The sequence below is a fragment of the Saccostrea echinata genome, unplaced genomic scaffold (genome assembly GCF_033153115.1).
Source record: "Saccostrea echinata isolate AGI-Se365-2 ecotype Australia unplaced genomic scaffold, CSIRO_AGI_Sech_v1 ptg000054l, whole genome shotgun sequence".
Taxonomy (NCBI): domain Eukaryota; kingdom Metazoa; phylum Mollusca; class Bivalvia; order Ostreida; family Ostreidae; genus Saccostrea; species Saccostrea echinata.
The window spans coordinates 51,275,149-51,296,473 of NW_026889803.1; the positions used below are offsets into that span (position 1 = coordinate 51,275,149).

General features: G+C 34.9%; 1 protein-coding gene across 1 annotated transcript; it reads left to right on the plus strand.

Moving 5' to 3' along the window:
- The first annotated feature begins 715 nt into the window (after window positions 1-715).
- Window positions 716-21,164, plus strand: LOC133204994 (sterile alpha motif domain-containing protein 9-like). The gene is made up of 6 exons (XM_061340733.1): window positions 716-780; window positions 4,675-4,972; window positions 9,699-9,927; window positions 12,108-12,178; window positions 14,215-19,103; window positions 20,114-21,164. Exons 2-6 carry the CDS (start codon window positions 4,684-4,686, stop codon window positions 20,198-20,200), a joined length of 5,565 nt encoding a protein of 1,854 aa, XP_061196717.1. The 5' UTR covers window positions 716-780; window positions 4,675-4,683; the 3' UTR covers window positions 20,201-21,164.
- Window positions 21,165-21,325: the final 161 nt, after the last annotated feature.

A 21,325-nucleotide genomic window follows, 5' to 3' on the forward strand; every position in this document is an offset into this window, starting at 1 on the left:
GGGAGATAATTTTCTGATGATCTAATTTTCGTACGACTTAACAATTTTTCAAGATTTTTAATCGTAAAAAAATATGACAAAACGAACAGTGGAAATTGGAACTAATTAATTCGATTTAACATGATAGTTTTTTTTTATAGCAATTACCAAAAAAACGTTTCTATATTTTCATTGTTAACAGAATTGATCTTTATTGCATGCAAGCTTTACAACTTGTATGTATTCTAATCTCGGCAGCACTCGGCAACACCTCGGCCGATTCGTACCTCATCTACATATCACAAAGGTGACGGAATCAGCCGAGGTTTGCCGAATGATCTCAGCAGCAGAGTCAAAGTTTAAGGAGACAGCCGAGCATCTGTTAACGTTTCACTTGGTAGAGCTTATGTCAGAAAAAAACTAATGAAGAAATACAGAGTCAAGAAATTTTCAAGAATAATACGGCCTGATAGGTTTAGGTCAGTTTACTGTTTAAGGTTGTTGCTAAAGACGGTAAGCTTTTTGAAAAAACTCTACTTGTCTAAGTACATAAGTCCTCGAACCGCTTCATGCTTCACCGGATACCGTAACGCAGTGGAGTAGGCTGTGACGTCATAGCTTATGTGATTTCCAGAAATAACGATCACTCCCATCATGCTTTACAGAGAAACCAAATCGAAAGTAAAAAAAAGAATGTTTCGTTTTATAAACACCAATATGGGGCGGAGATGGATAATCAGAATAACAATGGGACACATATTATAGTTAACTAAACAAAGGCTTACAGTGCCTGGGCCATATGTGAGTCTTCAATTTATTTTCTTTATGCACTCGATGACAGAAGATCGGGGTACTTCTCTGTATTACCTAAAGAATTTATACAAGATGAAAATCACTACTGTACATGCATTCGAAAGTACTGAAGAGTTTACTTCTTCAGTATTTACAAATGCATGCACAGTAGCAATTAGTGTTAGTATTTATGCTATCAATCCAGAAAAAAATATACTTCGTATTTTCATTGGTTTCACATCATCATATCAAGCCAAATGATATATCGTCATATAGATAGTTTTCAGTAGGCCTGAATTAGCAAGAGTTATTTCCCGTTGGCCGCCATATTGGAGGTCAACATGTTCATATTCCTTCATTATTCAACCAACTTTAACTTTTTATACTGATCATTGTTGGGTAGAAAAACATTGTTTTTCTGAAATATATGCATTTATTTAGGCCTCCTCTATTTCATAATTTTTATTTTATAAAGATTTTTTCTAAATATTTGTGCTACATCCTCTTAAATTTGGTAAGACAAAGAGGAAAATTACCAGGTTGACCACCAAGATGGCGGCCAAGGGAAATAACTCGGAGAGAAAATACGTCATACGAAAACTATCTATACCCTAAATTCGTCCGTATCCTAAAATCGTTCGATAACTTGTTCTTGTTCATGTTCAGGCCAGTAGGAAGCAATTTCAGTTGGGGGGGGGGGGCACAGCCATACATTTTCAGTGGAGGGAGCACTATCAAATACCAAAAATTCCTTGACAACCAAAAAAAGGGTAATTAGACTTTTTTTTTTTTTTTTTTTTTACAGAAGCTGGTTGGTGCCAGGTAGAAAAAATATTTTATCTGGCGGCAGCCAGAAAAGTTTCTGGCGGCCTCCAGATCTCTTTACCTGGCGGCCGCCAGATAAAATATTTTTCTACCTGGCACCTACCGGCTTCCGTAGTTTTTATTAAGGGGACACAAACATCTACTAAGTATATAGTATCTACATTTTCTATAGTACTCTATATATTGGCAAATTTATGGGGGGGGGGGGGACATGGCCCCCGGTTCCTACGACCATGATGTTCATTGCTGAAGTATTCAGACACAGAGTGCATTTATATCTCTAAGAACATAACCCCACTTATTCAGCCAATCAAATGTTTCCAATTCTCATGAAGAATCGATTCCTTGTGTTGAAGAATAGTTCTATTTCTATGGAATGGTGTTTGATTGTTCCATTTAACAGTTATATGGGCTTTTTTTTTCTCGCGCAAAAAGAAAAAAATTTAAAGATAATGCAAGACACATGTACTGTTTCAAAATCATATTTAAATTTTTCCGGGTCTTGGAATTCACTTTTTTTGGGTAATTTCCACTCTAATTTTTTGTCGCCTTTCTACACAATAAGATTTTTCCCACACATTTCCATAAAAATACAATCGTCGTCATGTATATCAGCGTTGTCTCTGAAGATCGATTTAAAGCATGATTTTCAAATTTTTATTTGGGGCGGGGGTGGGGGAGGGGGGCACAGGAGGAGCGAGAGTGTTGCTAATTTCCTTCAGTAAGGAAAATGTTCCCGATGGTACTTTTATGTGGTGTTAGAGCGATGTCCACTCCTGTTGGCTATGGTCTTGTCAATTAACCACAATTATATAGAAAAAATAAAAAGATTCTTGGTACAAGGATATTCATTGCCTCAGTAGCTTTAATATCCTCACCATCCCAGTCTCCCAGTTAATCAAGAACAACTTCATTTAAGTCCATGCTTACCTGAATGGTTTGGAGGTCCATTTTGAAACTGTGTTCGATATTGTGTGTGTGTGTGTGTGTGTGATATCGATTTGTATTTATACAGAATGAGCGGCCAATTCAAGCTTGGCACTATTATGACACAATCATGGGAGGAGTTTATTTTTGAATCATTGATTTGATTGGCTGGGGTTCTGTTCTAAATCAGTAAGATCATATTAAGAGAAATCTTCGTCATGAAGAATGGGATCCGCTCCACCCATTCTTCATGACAAAATCTTATCTTACTAATATGTTGACGGTGCGACCGTTGGGGCGAGCGCATTGTTCACTTCATTTTAAGATCCGCCTCTTCAAACCGCACGAGACATTTGGAACGTCTAGACTGTGACGTCACATGACGTACGTTAGCTGCATTTCCATAAACAAAGTTTAAAAAGTGCACATATTTTAACAAAGAACGTTTAATCTACTATCTGCATGCAATATCCATTAAATTAAGGTGAGTTTATTTTTTGTGAAATTTTAGTTGTTGCTACCGCGTGAATGAAGTTAGCAGCGAGAACAAGAAGCAATGCATTGTGGGTCAGAATTACTGCGGAAAAAAATTCTATTGAATGAATGTGCAGTAGTCCGAATTTTCTCTTCGCCCAGGCGTTGTCGTTAGAGCTCGCAGTGACGAGCGGCGCTTCGCGCCGCTCGCTGCGCTCGCTATTACTTAATTTTTTGAAATGCTGACAAGACTCCATCCTTAAAGAATCTTTGTAATAAAAGTCAATTATTATAAAATTTAAAGAATTTCCATCACTGGAAACCCATTGTTGTCTCGCCAGCATAGCAGAACGACACTTAGGGATCACTTTGCTGGCGTCTGTCTGTCTGTCCCACCGTATATTTTGAGTACTGTTTGTCTGTTTGTTAATTGTTTAACGTCCCTCTCGAGAATGTTTCACTCATATGAAGACGCCACCACTTGCCAGTGGAGAGCTACAAATTTTGACCTATACTTGGCTCTGCGGTCAATTGAGCAGTGAGGGATCTTTTTCGTGCCAGAACTTACTGCGATACGGGACCTCGGTTTATACGGTCTCATCCGAAGGACCGGTCTCCACGTCCCACAGTGGGATTTGAACCTGCGACGTAAGGATCAACTCCTTACTCCGCGACTCAAGAGCGAACGCTCTAACCACTGCGCCAAGCGGGTTTGAGAAATGTTAAAGGCAGGGATTTGACAACTGGCTCATGTATTGCATAGAAGAATGTTTTTTTTGTTGTAAAATACCAAAATTACCGGCCTCGTGATCTATGAATATGACGTTTGACGTACTTTTAAAAATACACCATAGTATCGATATTCATTTTTTTTTTTTACTCTTTAGAGGTTTGTGCTATTTGGCAAGTGCACTGCTTGTCATAAGACATTTTGAAAAATATCAGCGTTACAGTCCACCTGACCTTGACCTTTGGTCTAATTTCAACAATACTCTGATCCGTCTTATGAATTTTGAGAAGTATGGCTTAAACTAAACGCCATGTGATTTTCCAAATGTTCCATAAGCTGTCTTTAAAAAATAAAACAGACTTTTGATCTTGAATCTCGGGAATTGTTGAATTAAACTTCTATTATTAAAGTTTTTTGTAAAAAAAAATTCTCGACTTGACAGAAAAAACCGGTGTTGTTCTCGACTTGACGGAAAAGCCTTTGTGATGTTCCAGTTGTTCCGTTACTCCAGTATCGGTATACCGACTTGGGCTTAGGGATCTTGGGGATTGTTGAAATAAACTCGTATGAATGGATGATTATTTTTAATAGATTTAATTTGATTATACATTTAACTTGAACTTAAGTTGATTGTAACTTTTATGATAAAGATTATTTATCGCTGTCTTACTATCCGTGTTTTTTTTTTATTTAAAAAAATAGAAGACCATTAGTTTTATTTATATCTTTAATGATGCAACAGCAGGCGACAAAGGCATTCCTTGTTTCTAATTTTAGATCTATTTACATTTCTTGCAACAAAGTGTAAACTGAGTGTTAAGGATGACAAATCCTTTTTGGCAAGGTTTATGAAAATTATTAATAGTATTGTTTATAACAATAAATATATACATGTATATAAATTTATATGGTACTGATAAAAATTTTCTGTGTTATTGAATTTTCAGACTCATGAAATGGACACTAAGCATAGGCTAAAGATTCAGAAGAATTATACGTATCTGTTGGAGGAATTGCGTGCTCAAGACATTGTGGACAACTTGTACACAGATTGTGTCATTGAACATGATGACTTGCAACGAATATCATCTGAAGTAACAGACAAAGACAAAGCAAAATGTTTGATAAACATTTTATACACCAAGGAAAGAGCCTTTGTAGCTTTTTTAGAGGAAGTTGGCAAAGATCGACCTGATATAAAGGAAAAAATTCAGCAAACGGATGTTGGAGAAGAACTCGGAAAAGGTATACAAGACCAAATTGAAATTGTTTGTTTGGAATTGCTACTAGTCTCACCGTCTTATTGAATGAAATAACCCCCACTGAAAAGAATACTGAAATTTATAAAAAAAATAAAAATATTTTTTTTAATTGTTTTGTCGGTTTTTTATAATCAATCAGTTTTTTTTATCATCATTTTATGTAAAGGATATAAGCCAAAAACTGTACATTCTATGAGAGAAAGAACTGATAAGAGGACTGTAGGGCTGATATTCTTCTTAAGACATGATCGTGCGGCTGTCTTTGTGTTTGACGTCAGTGGTCGGGGACTATTGAAATTGACATGTGAGACCTCGTGTAATTTAAATCTATTATAGTCTACATTTTTAAAATCTAAATTTACAATTTTATTTCAAAATGAAATGGAAATATAAGAAATCACTGTCTAGTTAGTAGAGTATGCCAGGGACATCAACGATAGTTGGAAACGTGGGATAATTTATGCATAACGGGCTTTGCCCGTTATGCAAATTATCCCACGTTTCCAACTATCGTTGATGTCCTGGCATACTCTACTAACTAGACAGTGATTCCTTAAACAATTGTTACTTCCATGTCAATTCGATGTATTCAAGTGAACTTGAAATGAAAGACACCACAATGTCTGAGACATGTTTCATATTTGGATGTTATACTGAGTATAGACGATAAGGGCCAACTAACAACTAAATTGTACGACAAACGAAATGACTTAGCTTTTCCATCGTCAACTTCCCTTATTATACCCCCGCAAACGAAACTGGGATCGGCATTCCATCTGTCCTGTCTGTAGACGTGATTTTGTCCGGACCTGGTCTCGGAGACTATTGCATGGATTTGTCTGAAAATTTGTACACTTGTTCACTATACGAAGGTGCGAACCTGATATTTTCATCTTTATTAGATAATTTTTCATCATTTTACACTTTTTTTTTTTAAAATTTTTATTGACTTAGTCATTTTGGGTACATGTAGGTTTGAGACATAGAATCTAAAACTTCCAGTTCGTACATCTGTTTAAAAATGTGAATTGCTGTTTAAAACTACTCAGTAAATCACCAAGTATTAAAAAAAGTTTTTTGGTAGATAGTCCCTGTTAATCTATGAGTCATGCAGTGACCTTATTAAAAAACGTTGCATCAAGATAACACAGTTCTTTTTTTTCATTATATAAAGATTTATATAACAGATTAAAAAAATCTTTGTTTTCAACAGAATGACATAAATATCCATTTTCTGTTGTACTACAGACTCACGGTGCATTACATAACAGATAGTGTAAATCCATTTGTCCCTTGGGAGTAATGAGTGAACATGCATCCAGTTAAAGATTAATTAATGAGTTCAATGTCTGAAGCTGTTAGAACATTTCTGATCTAGCAGGTATATCTCTTGAAAATAGAACAGAGAATTAAAGATCTCTGTTCTCTAACTCTCTTCATTGTAATTTATAGTCTGTCAAATTATAATACACAGTTACAGGATGACCAGCTTTTTATTTTTAAAATAAAATTGGATTAAAGTTATCAAGATTAATTTGGTATTGTTTAATATGATGGTTTTTTTTCAAAAAATAAATTGCAGACTGTCATGTCTCACAAAGATGACAGATAGTTGCAATTTATTTTTTCAATCTAGTTAAAACAATATACTTATTAGTATTGATGTTTTATTAGGCTGCACCTTAGTTCATCATTCATTAAAAAATATTAGCAATTAAATTTTCACTCTAAATGTTTAAACAAATTGTGAACACGTCTTAAATCCATAAAATATGTTTAGTGATTTGGCACGTTTTTGAAAAACCCATCGGGGGTATTTGTCCATTTTGGACAGTTCTAGTTTATGTAGTTATATTATGCTATTACTTGCATATGGTTCTCTCCCAACTTACTCGATACTCTAGAGGATGCTCTGAGCACGGTGAATTTTTAAACCAAGTAAGGCTACTGACAGATAAGTTGATGTTACTGGGATATCAACAACCTCGTTTAAAGTCAGCATTTCGAAAATTCTATGGTCGTTATAATGACCTTGTTAACAAATATAACCTATCATTGGATCGTATTGTGGCTGACTTGTTTCATACCAATTGTTAGGCCTTTGTTTTGATACTAAATTTCCCTACTGAATGTTCCGTTTACTTGATCAGGCGCGTAGCCAGCATGGACATAAAGTGTACGCAGAGAATGGAAGGGGGCGGGGGGGGGGGGGTGTCCAACTTTCAGAAATCAAAATTTTATTAATACATTACCAAATTACCATGATTTAAGGAGGTTGGATCCTGCCATCAAAAGTAATGAGAATTTTTTATCAAGTATATTTTTAGAATTTATACACATAGCTTTATTAAAAATCAAAACAAAAAATGGGGGTCAATGCGCTTCTTTTGGCGCTACAGAGCATTTAGTTTGACCTTTTTGCACTGTAAATACGTCTTACACATAAATCAATTTTTAAAGTTTTTCCTTCAATATTTTTTGTTCAAATAAATTATGGTGAACAAACACAGTCTTATTTAATCTTAAATAGACACATTAAAACTTGTAACAACGAAGAAATTTTCGAATTACTCCGCATGTTCAATTATTTGACCTTTTTGCACTCAAACGTTTTCATTTTTCTGGCATTATAATTTAACAAGCAAAAAAAATCATTTGAAAGTAATGACATTTTACTGAATTTAAGAAGAATGGTTAAAAGTATCGTATATATTCAGAAAAGAAAATTAAAAGTGGGGGTCTGTGATGTCAATTTTTAGATATTACTAAAATAGTGCTAATTTTAAGCCTAAATTAGGGCTATTTTTTTCTTCATTTCCACAATATATTTGCTATATTTATCAAATATGATGATAGAATTCATGACAGTTTATTTAATAGATAATTTAGGACCAGTATAAAACAGTCCACTGCACAAAATAACTATGTGTGCAGACTGCATGTAAAAATAGGAATCCAAACTTAACATACTTTAAATACTTCGAAAGAGAAAAAAATGATCTTTTCTAAAAAAAAAACCTTCCGCCACAAAATATAGTTCCTCACTTAATGCTTTTGGTTTGGAATTTAATCATGGAGTTTTAACTGAATATAGTTAAATTGGCATTGTAGAATCCAAATTTATTGTAAGAATTAAAAAATTATGCAGAATTTTTGAAAAATAGGTTAAGATAAGAATCTGCTCAAAAGCTCAGGAGCGAACCTCGTTAACTATACTACAACAAAAAGGGGGGACCACCCTTTCAATAAACATTTTCAATAGTAATAGATTAGGTATGAAAATAAGTGGGGACAGCCCCCCCCCCCCCGATACTACGTGCCTGCCGGTAAGGGCCCAGAAGCTCTGAGGTTTACCAAATATTTCATTCATTTTCTTGCAAAATATAAATATTGTCATTTAGCTTTAAATGTTTAGAAAATAAAAGACATTATATTAATATTCATTGTTTTAATACTTCCATGGAATCTTATTGTACATGTAGTTAGGCTAAATATTTAACCGATATATTGGTATCATATACTCTTTTTTCAACGTTCAAAAACGCGTATTCTAAAAGCAAATTATTAACAAAAAAATATCGTAGTATAAATCATATACTAGTAGATCATAGCATTCAACGATGTGTTAGAAACTTAATTTCTAAAAGATCTTTAAAAAAAAATATCAGTGAATTAAAGAACAATTAAAAATTAATGGATGATTTATTTGGATTTGGCAATGATTTAATGAAGGATTTCAAATCTTATTATATAATTGTGATAAAATTCAAATCGAAACAGTATGACACAAACACGGATATTTGTTGGATGGTACAGAACGGAGATTTTTTTCTTCGAATACCCCCTCTCTCTCTTCCTTTTTTTTTTTTTTTTTGTAAATGATGTGTACGCACTTGCGTATTTGCGTATAGGCAGCTACGCCCCTGAAACAGAATCCTTTGCCAGATGAATTTGAAGCGTAACCGCTTTTCAAGCCGATTTACAACTAGCGTAATTTGTCAAAATCTACGACGAACAGTTAGCGCAATATTTATATTCGATTATATTCAATTGTCTGTCTCAAATGTATATATAAGTAATAAATAACAAGTTTAAAAACTTCACTGGGAAATGAAGTGGGTCGGTACGTGATCAAATTTTCTGAGAAGGCCTTCGGCCTTCACAGGATTTGATCACGTGACCGACCCACTTCATTTCCCAGTGAAGTTTTTAAACTTGTTATTTATTTCTTAAATAATCATTAAAACAATGCTTAATCTTTCTAGATAAACATAAAGCAGATGAAAACATTTTTATATTTTAATGATATCCATTATTTATTGTGAGAAAAGTAAAAAAAAATTTGAGGGCCAGTTGCAGTTTAATAAGAAACCTACAGATCAATTTAAGTTAACATCGTTAAAGGATTTTCTCATCTGTGCAAATCTGGGCTACTTGTCACTTTTTTTACGATTGCATCAATGAAAAGGGGACACTTATATAAATTTGTATGAAGCCTTGCCAAATAAGGAAAAGCTTGAATACTAGAAATTCTTTAAATAACGAAAAATCAACGCTATATTCAACAGATGACGTTATATAGTGTATAATGATATTTTTTTTTATCAATATGAACAGTTTGATTACACCATCCCTTCTCTCTTCTTCTGCTTAGTGCTTACATCATTGTTCTTAAAATGATATAAACAAAAAAATTTCAATATTCACAGAGAAAGAAAGGAGGATTGAGTTTTTGAAAAAAGTGCTGCAAAAAAGGTATCGTCTGACAGAGGGAAAGACTATTGCAGAACCAGATCTTTTAAAGGATATTTCGTTTGAGTACTGGTGGGAAGGAAAAGGGGACGTAACACAAAGTACAAAGACCGACTTGGCAGAATGCATTCAAACATTGTATCCAACCTCAATAAGAAAGAGAGTGACAAAAAAGAACAAAAAAATGTATCCTTTTCTTTTCATTTACAACACAATGCATGTTATATCCATCTAGCTTTTTAGGACCCTGCGTGAAAGAAATCACGTTCATCTGTCTTTTCAAACTGTTTTGTTGTGATGCAATAACTCAAACAATTTTCAAAGTAACGTTTTCATATTTTGACAGAATAACACTACAAAATTTGGGTCACTTTCTCTTTTTATATGTATGTTCTAATATATATCTTTCATGACATGGTTACTGAAAAAATGTTTTCATTGTAAAATTTTAAATACAAGGAGTTGATCATGAGAGAAAGACTTTTAATATTTTGTGGTTTGTCTGTCTGCCTTTCTGTCAACATTTTGTTTTGACGGTATAACATGGTTTTTATTCACACTGTAACATTTTCAAATTTTGAACAGATATTTCACTGTAAGAGAAAGACATGTTATAAAGTACACTGTAATAGGTCATATTACTCTGTCTGTGTGTCCATCTGTATGTCTTAAATACTTAGTAATTCTAAATGATATATGAGTGATTTTTCCATGTCACATTCCTATTGTCTCGTATTTCATTCAGATTCATTTCTGATATATTCTGCAAGTTTCTCTCCACCTAAAAAGGTAATTTAATTGAACTACTTATTCTGGTTATTAGATTACCACTAACGTCTTTTTAGGTCACCCGAGTCACTCAGGTGACCTTTTGCTATTCGTTTTCGTCCGTCATCGTGCATCGTGCGTTAACATTTGAACATTTTTTAGCTTCTTCTCTGAAACGCTTAACCAATTTCAACCAAATTTGGCATATAGCATCTATGGGTGAAGGGAAACAAAAATTTTGAATTTCATGGTCCCTGCCCCCCTGGGGCCTGAGGGGTGGGCTAAAACCACCAAAATTAATGCAATCTTTAAAAATCTTCTTCTTCACTCCTGGACATCAAGCAGTCAAACTGTTGGCATGATTGTAATAAGCATTGAGCCCTCTTCCAAAACTGTGAAATTCATGGCCCCAGGTTCTGGTGAAAGGGGGGTGGGGCTCTATTTAGTATATAGTGAAAATGCATAATTTCTTTCAAAATATTTTTTTTTTTTACTACTGGTTATAAAGCAAAGAAACAAGTGTATAGTTATGATGAGCAAGGGTGTTTCTTCCAGAATTGTGAGTTCATGGCCCCTGGGTCAGATGTTCTGGTGTTAGGGTGGGGCTTTATTTCAATATATCGTGAAAATGCATTTCCTTGAAAATCTTGTATGCTTCTGGGCATATTCAAGGCAAACAGAGTAAAATTTTTAATATGCAAGGGTATTTTTACCAGAAATTTGAACACCAGGACCATTTAGTCAAGTGTTCTGGTCCTGACCAGGACTCTATTGACTTCTATTCTGCTGAGCAAAGTTATTCCCCTTTGCCATTCACCTTTGATAATTAATCACTGTAAATAATGTATTTGAAAGGTTAATAGAATAAGAGAATTATGCAAGAATATTTATTGTATAATACAAAAAGTACTTTCATAGTTTTAATGATCAGGTAGACTTGGAAATAATAGATGAATAAAAATGAGACAAAAACAAATTGTCTTTTAAATGTTCTTCAAAGGCCAAGAGAGGCCAATGTGAGAAGTAAAAGTATGGGTTTAAAATATAGATATTTTGTTAATAGTCTGCTTGGTAATAGTGATAAATGGGGGACAGATAGATACTAGATCAATTATTTTGTTGATGGTAATCATACTATTTTTCTAGCTTTTGGGCAGCAAGGCTTCATTTATCAGTTATGGATCTTCTAAATTGTTGTATTATACTCAGGTGACCGTTAAGGCCCTTGGACCTCTTGTTTTAGTAAAATATTCAAATATGAAACAAATGGGTCAGACTCTGTGTGATATGTTTTATTTCATATTCACTGGGATATATCGAGTCGACTTATGAATGGATGTAATTATTGTTAATTGACATTACGTCGTCGATATATCGAAATGTCGAATTGAAAGCAAATTCGAAATTTGTAAAAATCATTTTTAAGCCGATTTAAATTTCCAGGACATGGAATATCGTTTTTGAAAGTAGTCTAGAGATCAAGTTATATGTAAACAAACATAATATGTAAAAGCTGGCTACTGCTTTCATACTTTCTGTAGTTTCAAAAGAAATAGGGTTTTTATCATTTCATATTGACGTTCTTGACAAAAGTATAGATGGAGATACACCAATATTGAACGGAGAGAGTCTGAGATATCAGAGGATGAAGAAAGTGTCACAGATCCTGGTATGTTAATAATATTTCTGGGAGGGATTGGGAGAAATTGATGTGTGTCATTCAGTAAATTACCCTTAATTGGCTGCGATTACCATGAAAACAGGAGGACCATGGGCCAGAACGCTAACCTGAGTTACTTTGGCCCTTCTGATTTTCAGAATTTTCTAATTTTGGTAAATGAAAATTATCTTTATGTAATGAAAAATTCTGACTCCATATTGAACATTTTTGGAATCTCAGACACCTGATATCGTACAACAGACAGCAGTCGCCCGCGTGGCGCAGTGGTTAGAGCGTCTGCTCTAGTCGCGGAGTAAGGAGTTGATCCTTACGTCGCGGGTTCGAATCCCACTGTGGGACATGGAGACCCGTCCTTCGGATGAGACGGTATAAACCGAGGTCCCGTGTCGCAGTAGGTGCTGGCACGAAAAAGATCCCTCACTGCTCAATGGCCGTAAGTGCCGAGTATAGGAAAAAAATTTGCAGCTCTCCACCGGCAAGTGGTGGCGTCTCCATATGAGTGAAAAATTCTCGAGAGGGACGTTAAACAACATACAAACAAACAAACAAAACAAACAAAACAACAGACAGCAGATTGCAAACAGGACGACTGACAGGGACCTTATAATAGAAAAATACGTTTTCAAATACACAACGTGTTCATTGTAGTTTGAATATTTTCTCAGTAACTGACAACTCTCTCTCTCTCTCTCTCTCAATGGCGATCAAGGGAGAAAACTTTTAAAAAGTGTGGATTCAACGATAAAACGCCAAGAAATTCAACGTTAGCATTCGCTAAACTTTTAGAAGTTTTTTTAATCATAGACTATTTATTAGATATATGATAACGGGTGTTAAAGGCACCTGATCTCACTTCTGGAATTTCCGGGGTCCGTGTGTTATGTCTTGTTCCCAGATTTGTATTGTTGTAGATTTTTCTGAGATCGTTATCTTCATCTTTTTCATTATTTATAAAATGAAATATTTTCTCCGGAAAGAGAGGGAAACAGTTTTTTTTCCAAAAAAATTGGGAATTGGACAAAATGTTAGTGGTATAAATAAATACAAATGAAAATGAAATGTGATTATTGATTTCAATTAACAAAGACAACATAAACTAGTATTCGGATTATTCCAATAACGTTTTGACACGTTCCCTGGAGTGAGAGGTCCGAAGTCTGCTGTCGGGTATCTGGGATTCCGAAAATGTTCATTGTGATCTTATTCTAGCCCCAGGGGGAAATGAAACAAGAACTTGAATCCATGCATCATAGTAATGATTTATAATCAATATGTCTATCACGGCCTTGCTGTTCTGGAGATTATTATTTTTTTTTAAATGTTATTTTTGTCTGATTTTAGCCCAACCCTAACCTCAGTTTCATTATTTAAGAACAGATGATAAAAACAAATTTTTATCAAAAATTTTAAAAATAACAACTTAAGTCCTGTTTATAAAAGTAAAATGAATAAGTTTAACCGCATAGATTTCAAATTTTCAGTCATAGTTTCATAATGATTGGATTTTAAGTGAAAAAAAATTGTATAGATTAATAAGGATGGTTGCAGAAAGGTAGAATTTGAACATCATAGAAAGTTCACAATTTCTTATATTTCAGAAATTTATCATTTGCATCATTTTCAACTAAAATAGGTCATATCCGAATCCAGGCATCCATTTTTTTGTTTGTATCATCTGTCCTTAAAAAATATGTACGTAGAGAAAATATATACTTGTATACTGTAACAGAAAGAACATCAACCAAATTGACATATTGAAGAGTTTGTTAATTTCAGTAAATAACCACAGTTCGCATTGTTATGAGAACATAACTATTCCTCCATGCAATTCAGAACCATTACATCTTGGTCGGGAGACTGAACGTCAACTGTTTAATGAATACTGAAGATTTTTTAAGAGTTGAATATCACAGCACCGAATATTGCAATTATTTTTTAAAGACAGATTTAAGGGGAATCCTTATGATAAGAATTTGAATGAAGACTTCTTATGACAAAGATGTGTTGTCTTTTTTCTTTTACAGAATTGGTTTCAAATTCTGATGGAGCTGATTCCTTCCATGATGCCTTACATCCTACAATTCTATTTAAAGATATTAAGCCATCTGACTTAAAATCTGTTCTTGCACCATTTTGCGAGAAGGAGGGTATTGAAGCCATTCATCTAGAAGTCTTTGTGCGAGAAAAAATTGATGGTAAAGTTTTTGAGGAATGTGATATTACAGATTTAGGGCATTTATTTAGAGATATGCCTTTTGGTGATAGAAAAAGACTTCTGCGCATAAGAAATGCAATTCTAGAGGAAGAATCCAAAAAGGGTCCCTACCTTGTTATCCCATCCAGTGGTTCCGAAGCAATGGAAGGCACAGACACTTCTCTAATTTGCCAGAACAGAGTTTTAAGTGAAAGTGAAGAAAATGACCCAGAGACAAAATTCAAAGAAATATTTCGAACATTTGATACACTAGCAAAACCAACAGATGCTTATAGAAGGCATGCAGTACTCACAACAAGTAACTTTTACATATCTGATTTAATAGAACCTTTGCATAGCTTCAGGCATAGAGATGATCAGGATCAGTCTTCACTAATGAATTGGATAGCAGAGGAAACTATCAAATTTGCATGTGCTTGTTTTTCTGGGAGGACAAACGGCACAATTCATTTTGGAATTGTAGAGAATACTGATAAAGATGGTCTTCTTGAAGGAAAGGTAGCAGGCTTGTATATTAACCAGTCAAGATTCATGGAGGTTTTTTATGACCAAATTAAACAAGCTTTCTACAAGGACCAATTAGGCATTGTTTTACAGTGTTTAAGACCACCCCAGTTTGTCAGTGTGAGGCATAAAGTGTTATCAAATGAAGAAGCAGAACCCCTATTTGTAGTTGAAATTGATGTTGTACCAAATTACAGTCTGACGAATCATGACACTTTCTACATTCGAGAGAAGAATGTTCCAAGAATTTACAACTTTGACAGAAATGTACCTAAAGTTTTGCTAGATGAAGATTTGAAGAATTATATGGAATCAAAACCAAAACTTGCAGAACATAGGAAACGCAAGGAAGAGGAGTCTTTGCCATCAGAGACAAATGTAAATTTACGAGAACAATTTTTGAATTTCTACACTGCAGGAAGTGAAAAACTCACAAATGACATATACCCAATTCTTTTTCTCAGCCCATTAGACAGTGCAATGAATGAAGATTTTGTGTCGGAAAATTTTGAATTTTTGCTCAACATGGAACCAACAGCAATATTTGACTTTCACTCAAGTCTGGATGGAAAATGCTTATACAATTTTGTAGAGGCTGATTTGCAAAGAGTTGTAAAGGTTTACACAACAGATAATTTTGACAGAAATAGTGAAGAAAATGCCAGTAATCCGGATAATTTAAACAATGTTCTGGAGGAGCTAAGTACAAGTCAACTCAAGCCTTGGATATTTTGCAATGGGTATGAACCTCTTCGGAAAATTCCGTTAAACAGATTGGAGTGGAAAAAAAGAAGAAGTGAAGGGTTCAAAGAAGTAACAAGATTTTTACAGCAAGAAATACCAAATGAGAGGGCTTTGGTAGTTTTTCTTATTCTCTCAAAGAATTATGACATCATGCTTGAGATTGCAGAGGAAGTTATCCTTAAGTTCCAGAATCAGTGGATTGCAATGTCAGAGAATGAGAAATTGATGGAAAATTGGCGAGATGAGTTATTGCGAAGGGACAGTGTGGACAAGAAAACTTTGAAAGAAAGGTGTATCATTGGTTTACCCTGGAAGCACGTAAATAACATTGTCAAGGAAGTGAGTAATTTTTTACCAAAGGTATCTAAATGTCAGCTCCCAACATCAGCAGGGGCATTTTGTTATTTAAAGGAAAAAATTCGAAATGAGCTCTGTGATCTTGAAATTCTTAGCAGTAATGAATGCGAAATCGATGATATTTGTCATGACACTCACAAGCTTGAAAATCATCGACGATTTATGGAGGAAAAATTCTACCAAGGCGGGCAGGTGACTTGGTGGAACTTGTATTTTGAAGATAACCATGTCTTACGACGAAGTCAGCAGGAAAAAATTCAACAAGGTGTAGAAAAACTTCTTCAGCCAAATCAGAGATTTGAAGACACCCGAGTACCATGTTTCTATTTGTTTCATCAACCCGGTGCAGGTGGAACAACAACAGCACATCAAATATTGTGGCAATTCAGGAAAAGTTACAGGTGTTCTCTGATTAGAAAAATTACAGATCAAACTTGCAGTCAAATAGAAAGGTTGAAATACTTCGAAGACCCCAACAACCCAATGCCACCTATTCTTCTTATTGATAATGGCGATGAGGAAAAAGTTCAAGATTTACATGCTCGCTTGGAATACAAAGCTCGGATATCTTGCAAAAATGACACAAGGGCAATTTACTGCCTCTTATTTCTATGCATTAGGCGAGCAAACCTCCCCACTTTTACTGACAGCCATACAGTTCAGCTAAAACATGAACTGTCCACAAAGGAGCTGGAGTGGCTGAGAAGGAAGTATCAATCCTTGGATGAAATGTTCAGGAACAACAATGGAGTCGATCCAAAACTTCTCATTTCATTCAATATTTTGAAAGAAAATTTTGATAGAAACTACATCCAGCGCACAGTTAAGGAGTTTGTCGACAGTATTGATATACAAAAAGAGATGTATCTTATAAAGTATCTGTCTCTCATCAACTCTTACGACATTGATTTTCAGTCTGTGCCTTTGAGTGCATTTGACACTTTGATGGAGGAAAGAAAGAAGGGCAGTGGCAGTGTTCTTTACTCTATGGGTAGCGTTTCTGCATTTTGCGGCAGACGAAGGCATCCTTCAAATTTGTACAGGAATTGGGAAAGCACTCTTAGCCAATCGACGGAGGTTCTTCTCAATAGAAATGCTCGAGTTTCTACTGGTGGCCAGGCACTGTCCATAATTAGTAAACTCTTTGCAAAAGCTATACTGGACTACATCGTCATGAAAGATAGTTTGTCGATTGGTGACATTATGATAGAATTTCTGCGTCATCCCCTCTTTATTGCTGAGAATGCATCAGTCAGACAGCTAAAAAAAATTGTACAAGATGTTTTGAAAAAAAGAGAATTTACAGAAGACCAAAAGAAAGAAAAGTTCTCTCCAATAATATTAGAAATTAATGAAAAGGAAGGAAAAGACAAAGTAGCAGAAGTGCTTGAGACTGGATATGAAAAAACTAAAGATCCCATGCTTGCACAACAGATAGCCAGATTTTACATTCATAGTGCTAACTGGGGAAAAGCAGAGGAATTTGCCAAAACTGCAGTACAAAGCAAACCTGACAATTCATACCTCTGGGACACTTATGGTCAAATATACAAGACGCAATTAACACTCAAGTATAAAGCGTATCTAGCTGATTGTGAAGCCCCAAATAATTCAGAAATACAAGAGATTGTAAAACTGGCAATGAAAGGAATAGAAAAATTTTCAAAGGAACAGATAGTAAGTGAGGAATCACGGTTCAGCAGGGAAAATGATGCTGGCTATTTTGGAGAAGTACGTCTCATCGTTCAGCTTCTTGATTTGATTTTCCTATGGTTCCCTGGAAAAGATGAAAAAATGGATTTACATAAATATCTGGTAAATATGAATAATTCAAAAGAATTCGAAATTTTTTCAGGGGAAGCCCTAGAGTTCCTGAAAGATCTTCAGGAACGCTCGGAAAAGACTATGCAAGTCATAGAAGACAAGCTTGCACAACTTAAAAATGAAAAAGATGGAGAAATTTTAAAACTGAATGTAAGCTACAATCCAAGGTACGAACTTGTTCAGCTTCGAGAGAATCTTGATAATTATTTTGGAGAACAGACGGGTGAAATACCTGATCATCTTTCTCCAGAGGCAAAAGCGTCTTACATAAGACGAAGAGTTAAACGCCTCGGTGGTCGATCTTCATCTAGTATTTTGGATTTGAGAAACACACCAGATGGAGAAACTCGTTTAAATGAAATGGCGTTAAAGCTTTCATATAACATTATGTCACAGTATGCTAAGGCTTATGATTTTGTAACTCTGATAACGGTGACCCTTGTTCAAAATATGACCCGAAAAACATTCCGTGAGGAAGATTTTAAAAATCTCGTAGAGTGGAGTAGAAGAGCATACGATTTGACACTGCGTCTGGGTGATGATGAGCGACCACAATTGGAAGCATTCATGTACTTTGTAATGATCCATTGGCCAACCGAACATAAAATGAAGAGTAAATTATATAAAATCAATCCTGTTGAAACTGTTGAAGAAGCGATTAGAAGATGGAAAAATGCATTCAACAGATTATACCCAAAACAAAAGGAAGAAGCTTTTCGTCGAAGAGAAACAACATACTATTTCCTTGGGAAGGGAAGAGGTTCTAGTGGGATTGTTTATTATAAAGACATTAGATGTAAACAAACATACATAGATGGTGAAGCTCTGTGGCGATCAAAACCGGTAAAAGAAATGCTCCAACAATTGAAGGGAACATTACTTATGGATGGATGGGAGATATTATATACTGTTACAAGTCCAAACGGCAACAAATCCTTCATAAAAGTAAAAAACAGTTACCCCAGCCCAAGGAGTATGTGGCAAAAGAGTGTTGTATTTTACCTTGGATTCAGTTGGAGTGGACCAAAGGCATACATACAAAAAGATCCAAATACCCAAGATGATATGACATTGAAAGACATACAGAAGGGGGAAGACGTTACTGCTGCAAAACAATCAAACCAAACCAAAGCGAACAACGCCGTACTAAATTGGCAAGATGTTGCTACTCATGAGGCATATTTAAATGCTGTAAGAAAGATCAACCAACAGTTACAAGAGATTGAAAGTCTAAAGAAAAGAAAAGATAAAGATTTGAATTCGAAACAGGTATGTGAACATTGATGTCTTGTCTGAATAGAGAAAATCAATTTAATGTTAAAAAGTTTGAGATACCACAGCGTCTGACACATCTATTTCATATTTTGATACTTTACTAGAAAAAGACGCTAAAGGTAACCTAACAACAAAACTTTATGATAAACGTGATGACCGACTTTTTCTATTGTCAATATTCCTTACTTATGTAGCAAAATAACCTTATCACCTGCATAATGAGGTTTATATCTCCCAGTTACCGTTCACGGTAGAGCGCTCGCTCCGTGATCGGGAGGTCGTGAGTTCGAATCTCGGCCGCGACTGACCTAAGTCGATAAAAAATGGGTAGCAACTGTTCCTTCGCCATGCGCTCGGCACTTTGAAGTGAAAGTTGCGGGTCCTTCGGATGAGACCTTAAAACCCGAGGCCCCGTGTCACGGCAGGCGTTGGCACGATAAAGATCCCTCACTGCTCAATGGCCGTAAGTGCCGAGTAAAGGTCAAAATTTGAAGCCCTTCACCGGTATATGGTGACGTCTCTATATGAGTGAAAAATTCTCGAATGGGACGTAAAACAGCATACAATCAATCAATCAATCTCCCAGTTGATTCGATACGAAAAGGCATGCTCCACGTGCGAACAATTTCTAAAAGGAGACAAGCTACTGACAAACAGTTGATGAAACAAGAATATCAACAGTCTCATTTGAAGTAATTATTTTGCAAATTCTATGGTCGATACCTTTGTCAGCAAATAAAATCTATCAATAAGTTGAATGCTGACTAACGTCTTTCATACTAGTTGTTAGGCCATATTTAAACTCTGAATTGTCTACGGATTTTTCTGTTACAACGAGCACACGGCGTGTGTGACCGTCGAACAGGGGAGCTTACTCCTCCATGGCACCTGATGCCACCTCTGATGTTTTAGAGGTTCGTGATTGTTCTGCTCCCGTTTTGTATTGTTTCAATGGACTTTTTTAGGAAATCTAAATAGTTTTTTAATTACTTGTTTTCTTGCAGAGGGAAATGTTAAAGAAAGAAGCTCGTCTGAAAGAAGAAAAGAACGATTTATATGAGAGACGCTGTAAATATGTGGATCGCTCTTAATTACTGCTGTTTGATGTCAGTATCGTCTTGTGTAGTGCATCGTTCCATTATTTTGTAACCAAAGTAATTGCCTTAAGTGAAATAAGAGAGGTTCTTCTAAATGTTTTTCTTTTGATTATCACAATTATGATTGCATGTCTACCTTTCTGGGAAATGCTGAGCGCTTCTGTTTTAGTGATTTTGTATTTTTAAAACCTGTTGGATTGTTTTATCCCTAAAATTTGGATATCTGTTGTTGCCTGTACATTGATTTGGTATTCTGTAATTCACAACATTGAATTTCTTAACTATAAAATAACTTTTCGCTTTTAAAGGCAGATTAATGTTTAGCTCTATTGGCCAGAGGCAAGAGCTTATGCATTAGTAAGGTGTCCTTCGTCCATCCGTCTCTCCGTTAGTCTAGCTGTTCTTCTGTAAACATTTCTTCAAAATGCTTATCCTACTAGATTTTGCTCTGATTTCTATGAAATTCACTACACAAGTAGACTAAATAAAATACATAATTCTTGAACAGTGTCTGATTTCGAGGAACAAAGTTGCCATGGTTACTAAAATAGAAATTTCTGTGAAATTCTTTAAATATACTACCCCTCCTACAGTTTTGGTCCATTTTCAATAAATATGGTACAAAACTAGACAACACTGAAATATACTGTAACTGTACATTATTCTCTACAGGTTTTTGATTCGTTATTGATTTTTTTCTAACGCTGTTGCCATGGTTTCTAAAAATAAAGAAAATTCTTTTTAAGAACTCCTCCTACAGGTTTGGTATAATTTGCCATACAGAGTCCTTCTTTTCCCTTCTTTTTGTAATAAGTAAAAAGCAGTAGTGCTACAGTTTCATCAGGGACTTCTCCTTTTAATTTAGACTGTATGTTATCAAACAATTTTCTTTTTATATATATAAAAAAAGGTTAAGAAAAGTTTTGATAATGAAAACCTGTACAATTTATTCCCTGCTAGCATTAATTGATTCAATTAAAAAGGCAATGCAACAAAACATTTTTGTTTAATTTTTACGTAATGCTTCTTTCACTAGTAAAAATTTAGTGAATATGAAATTAAAATAAGAAGCCCAGGGGCCTTTATGGTCACCTGAGTATAATACAACCTTGTAAAGGA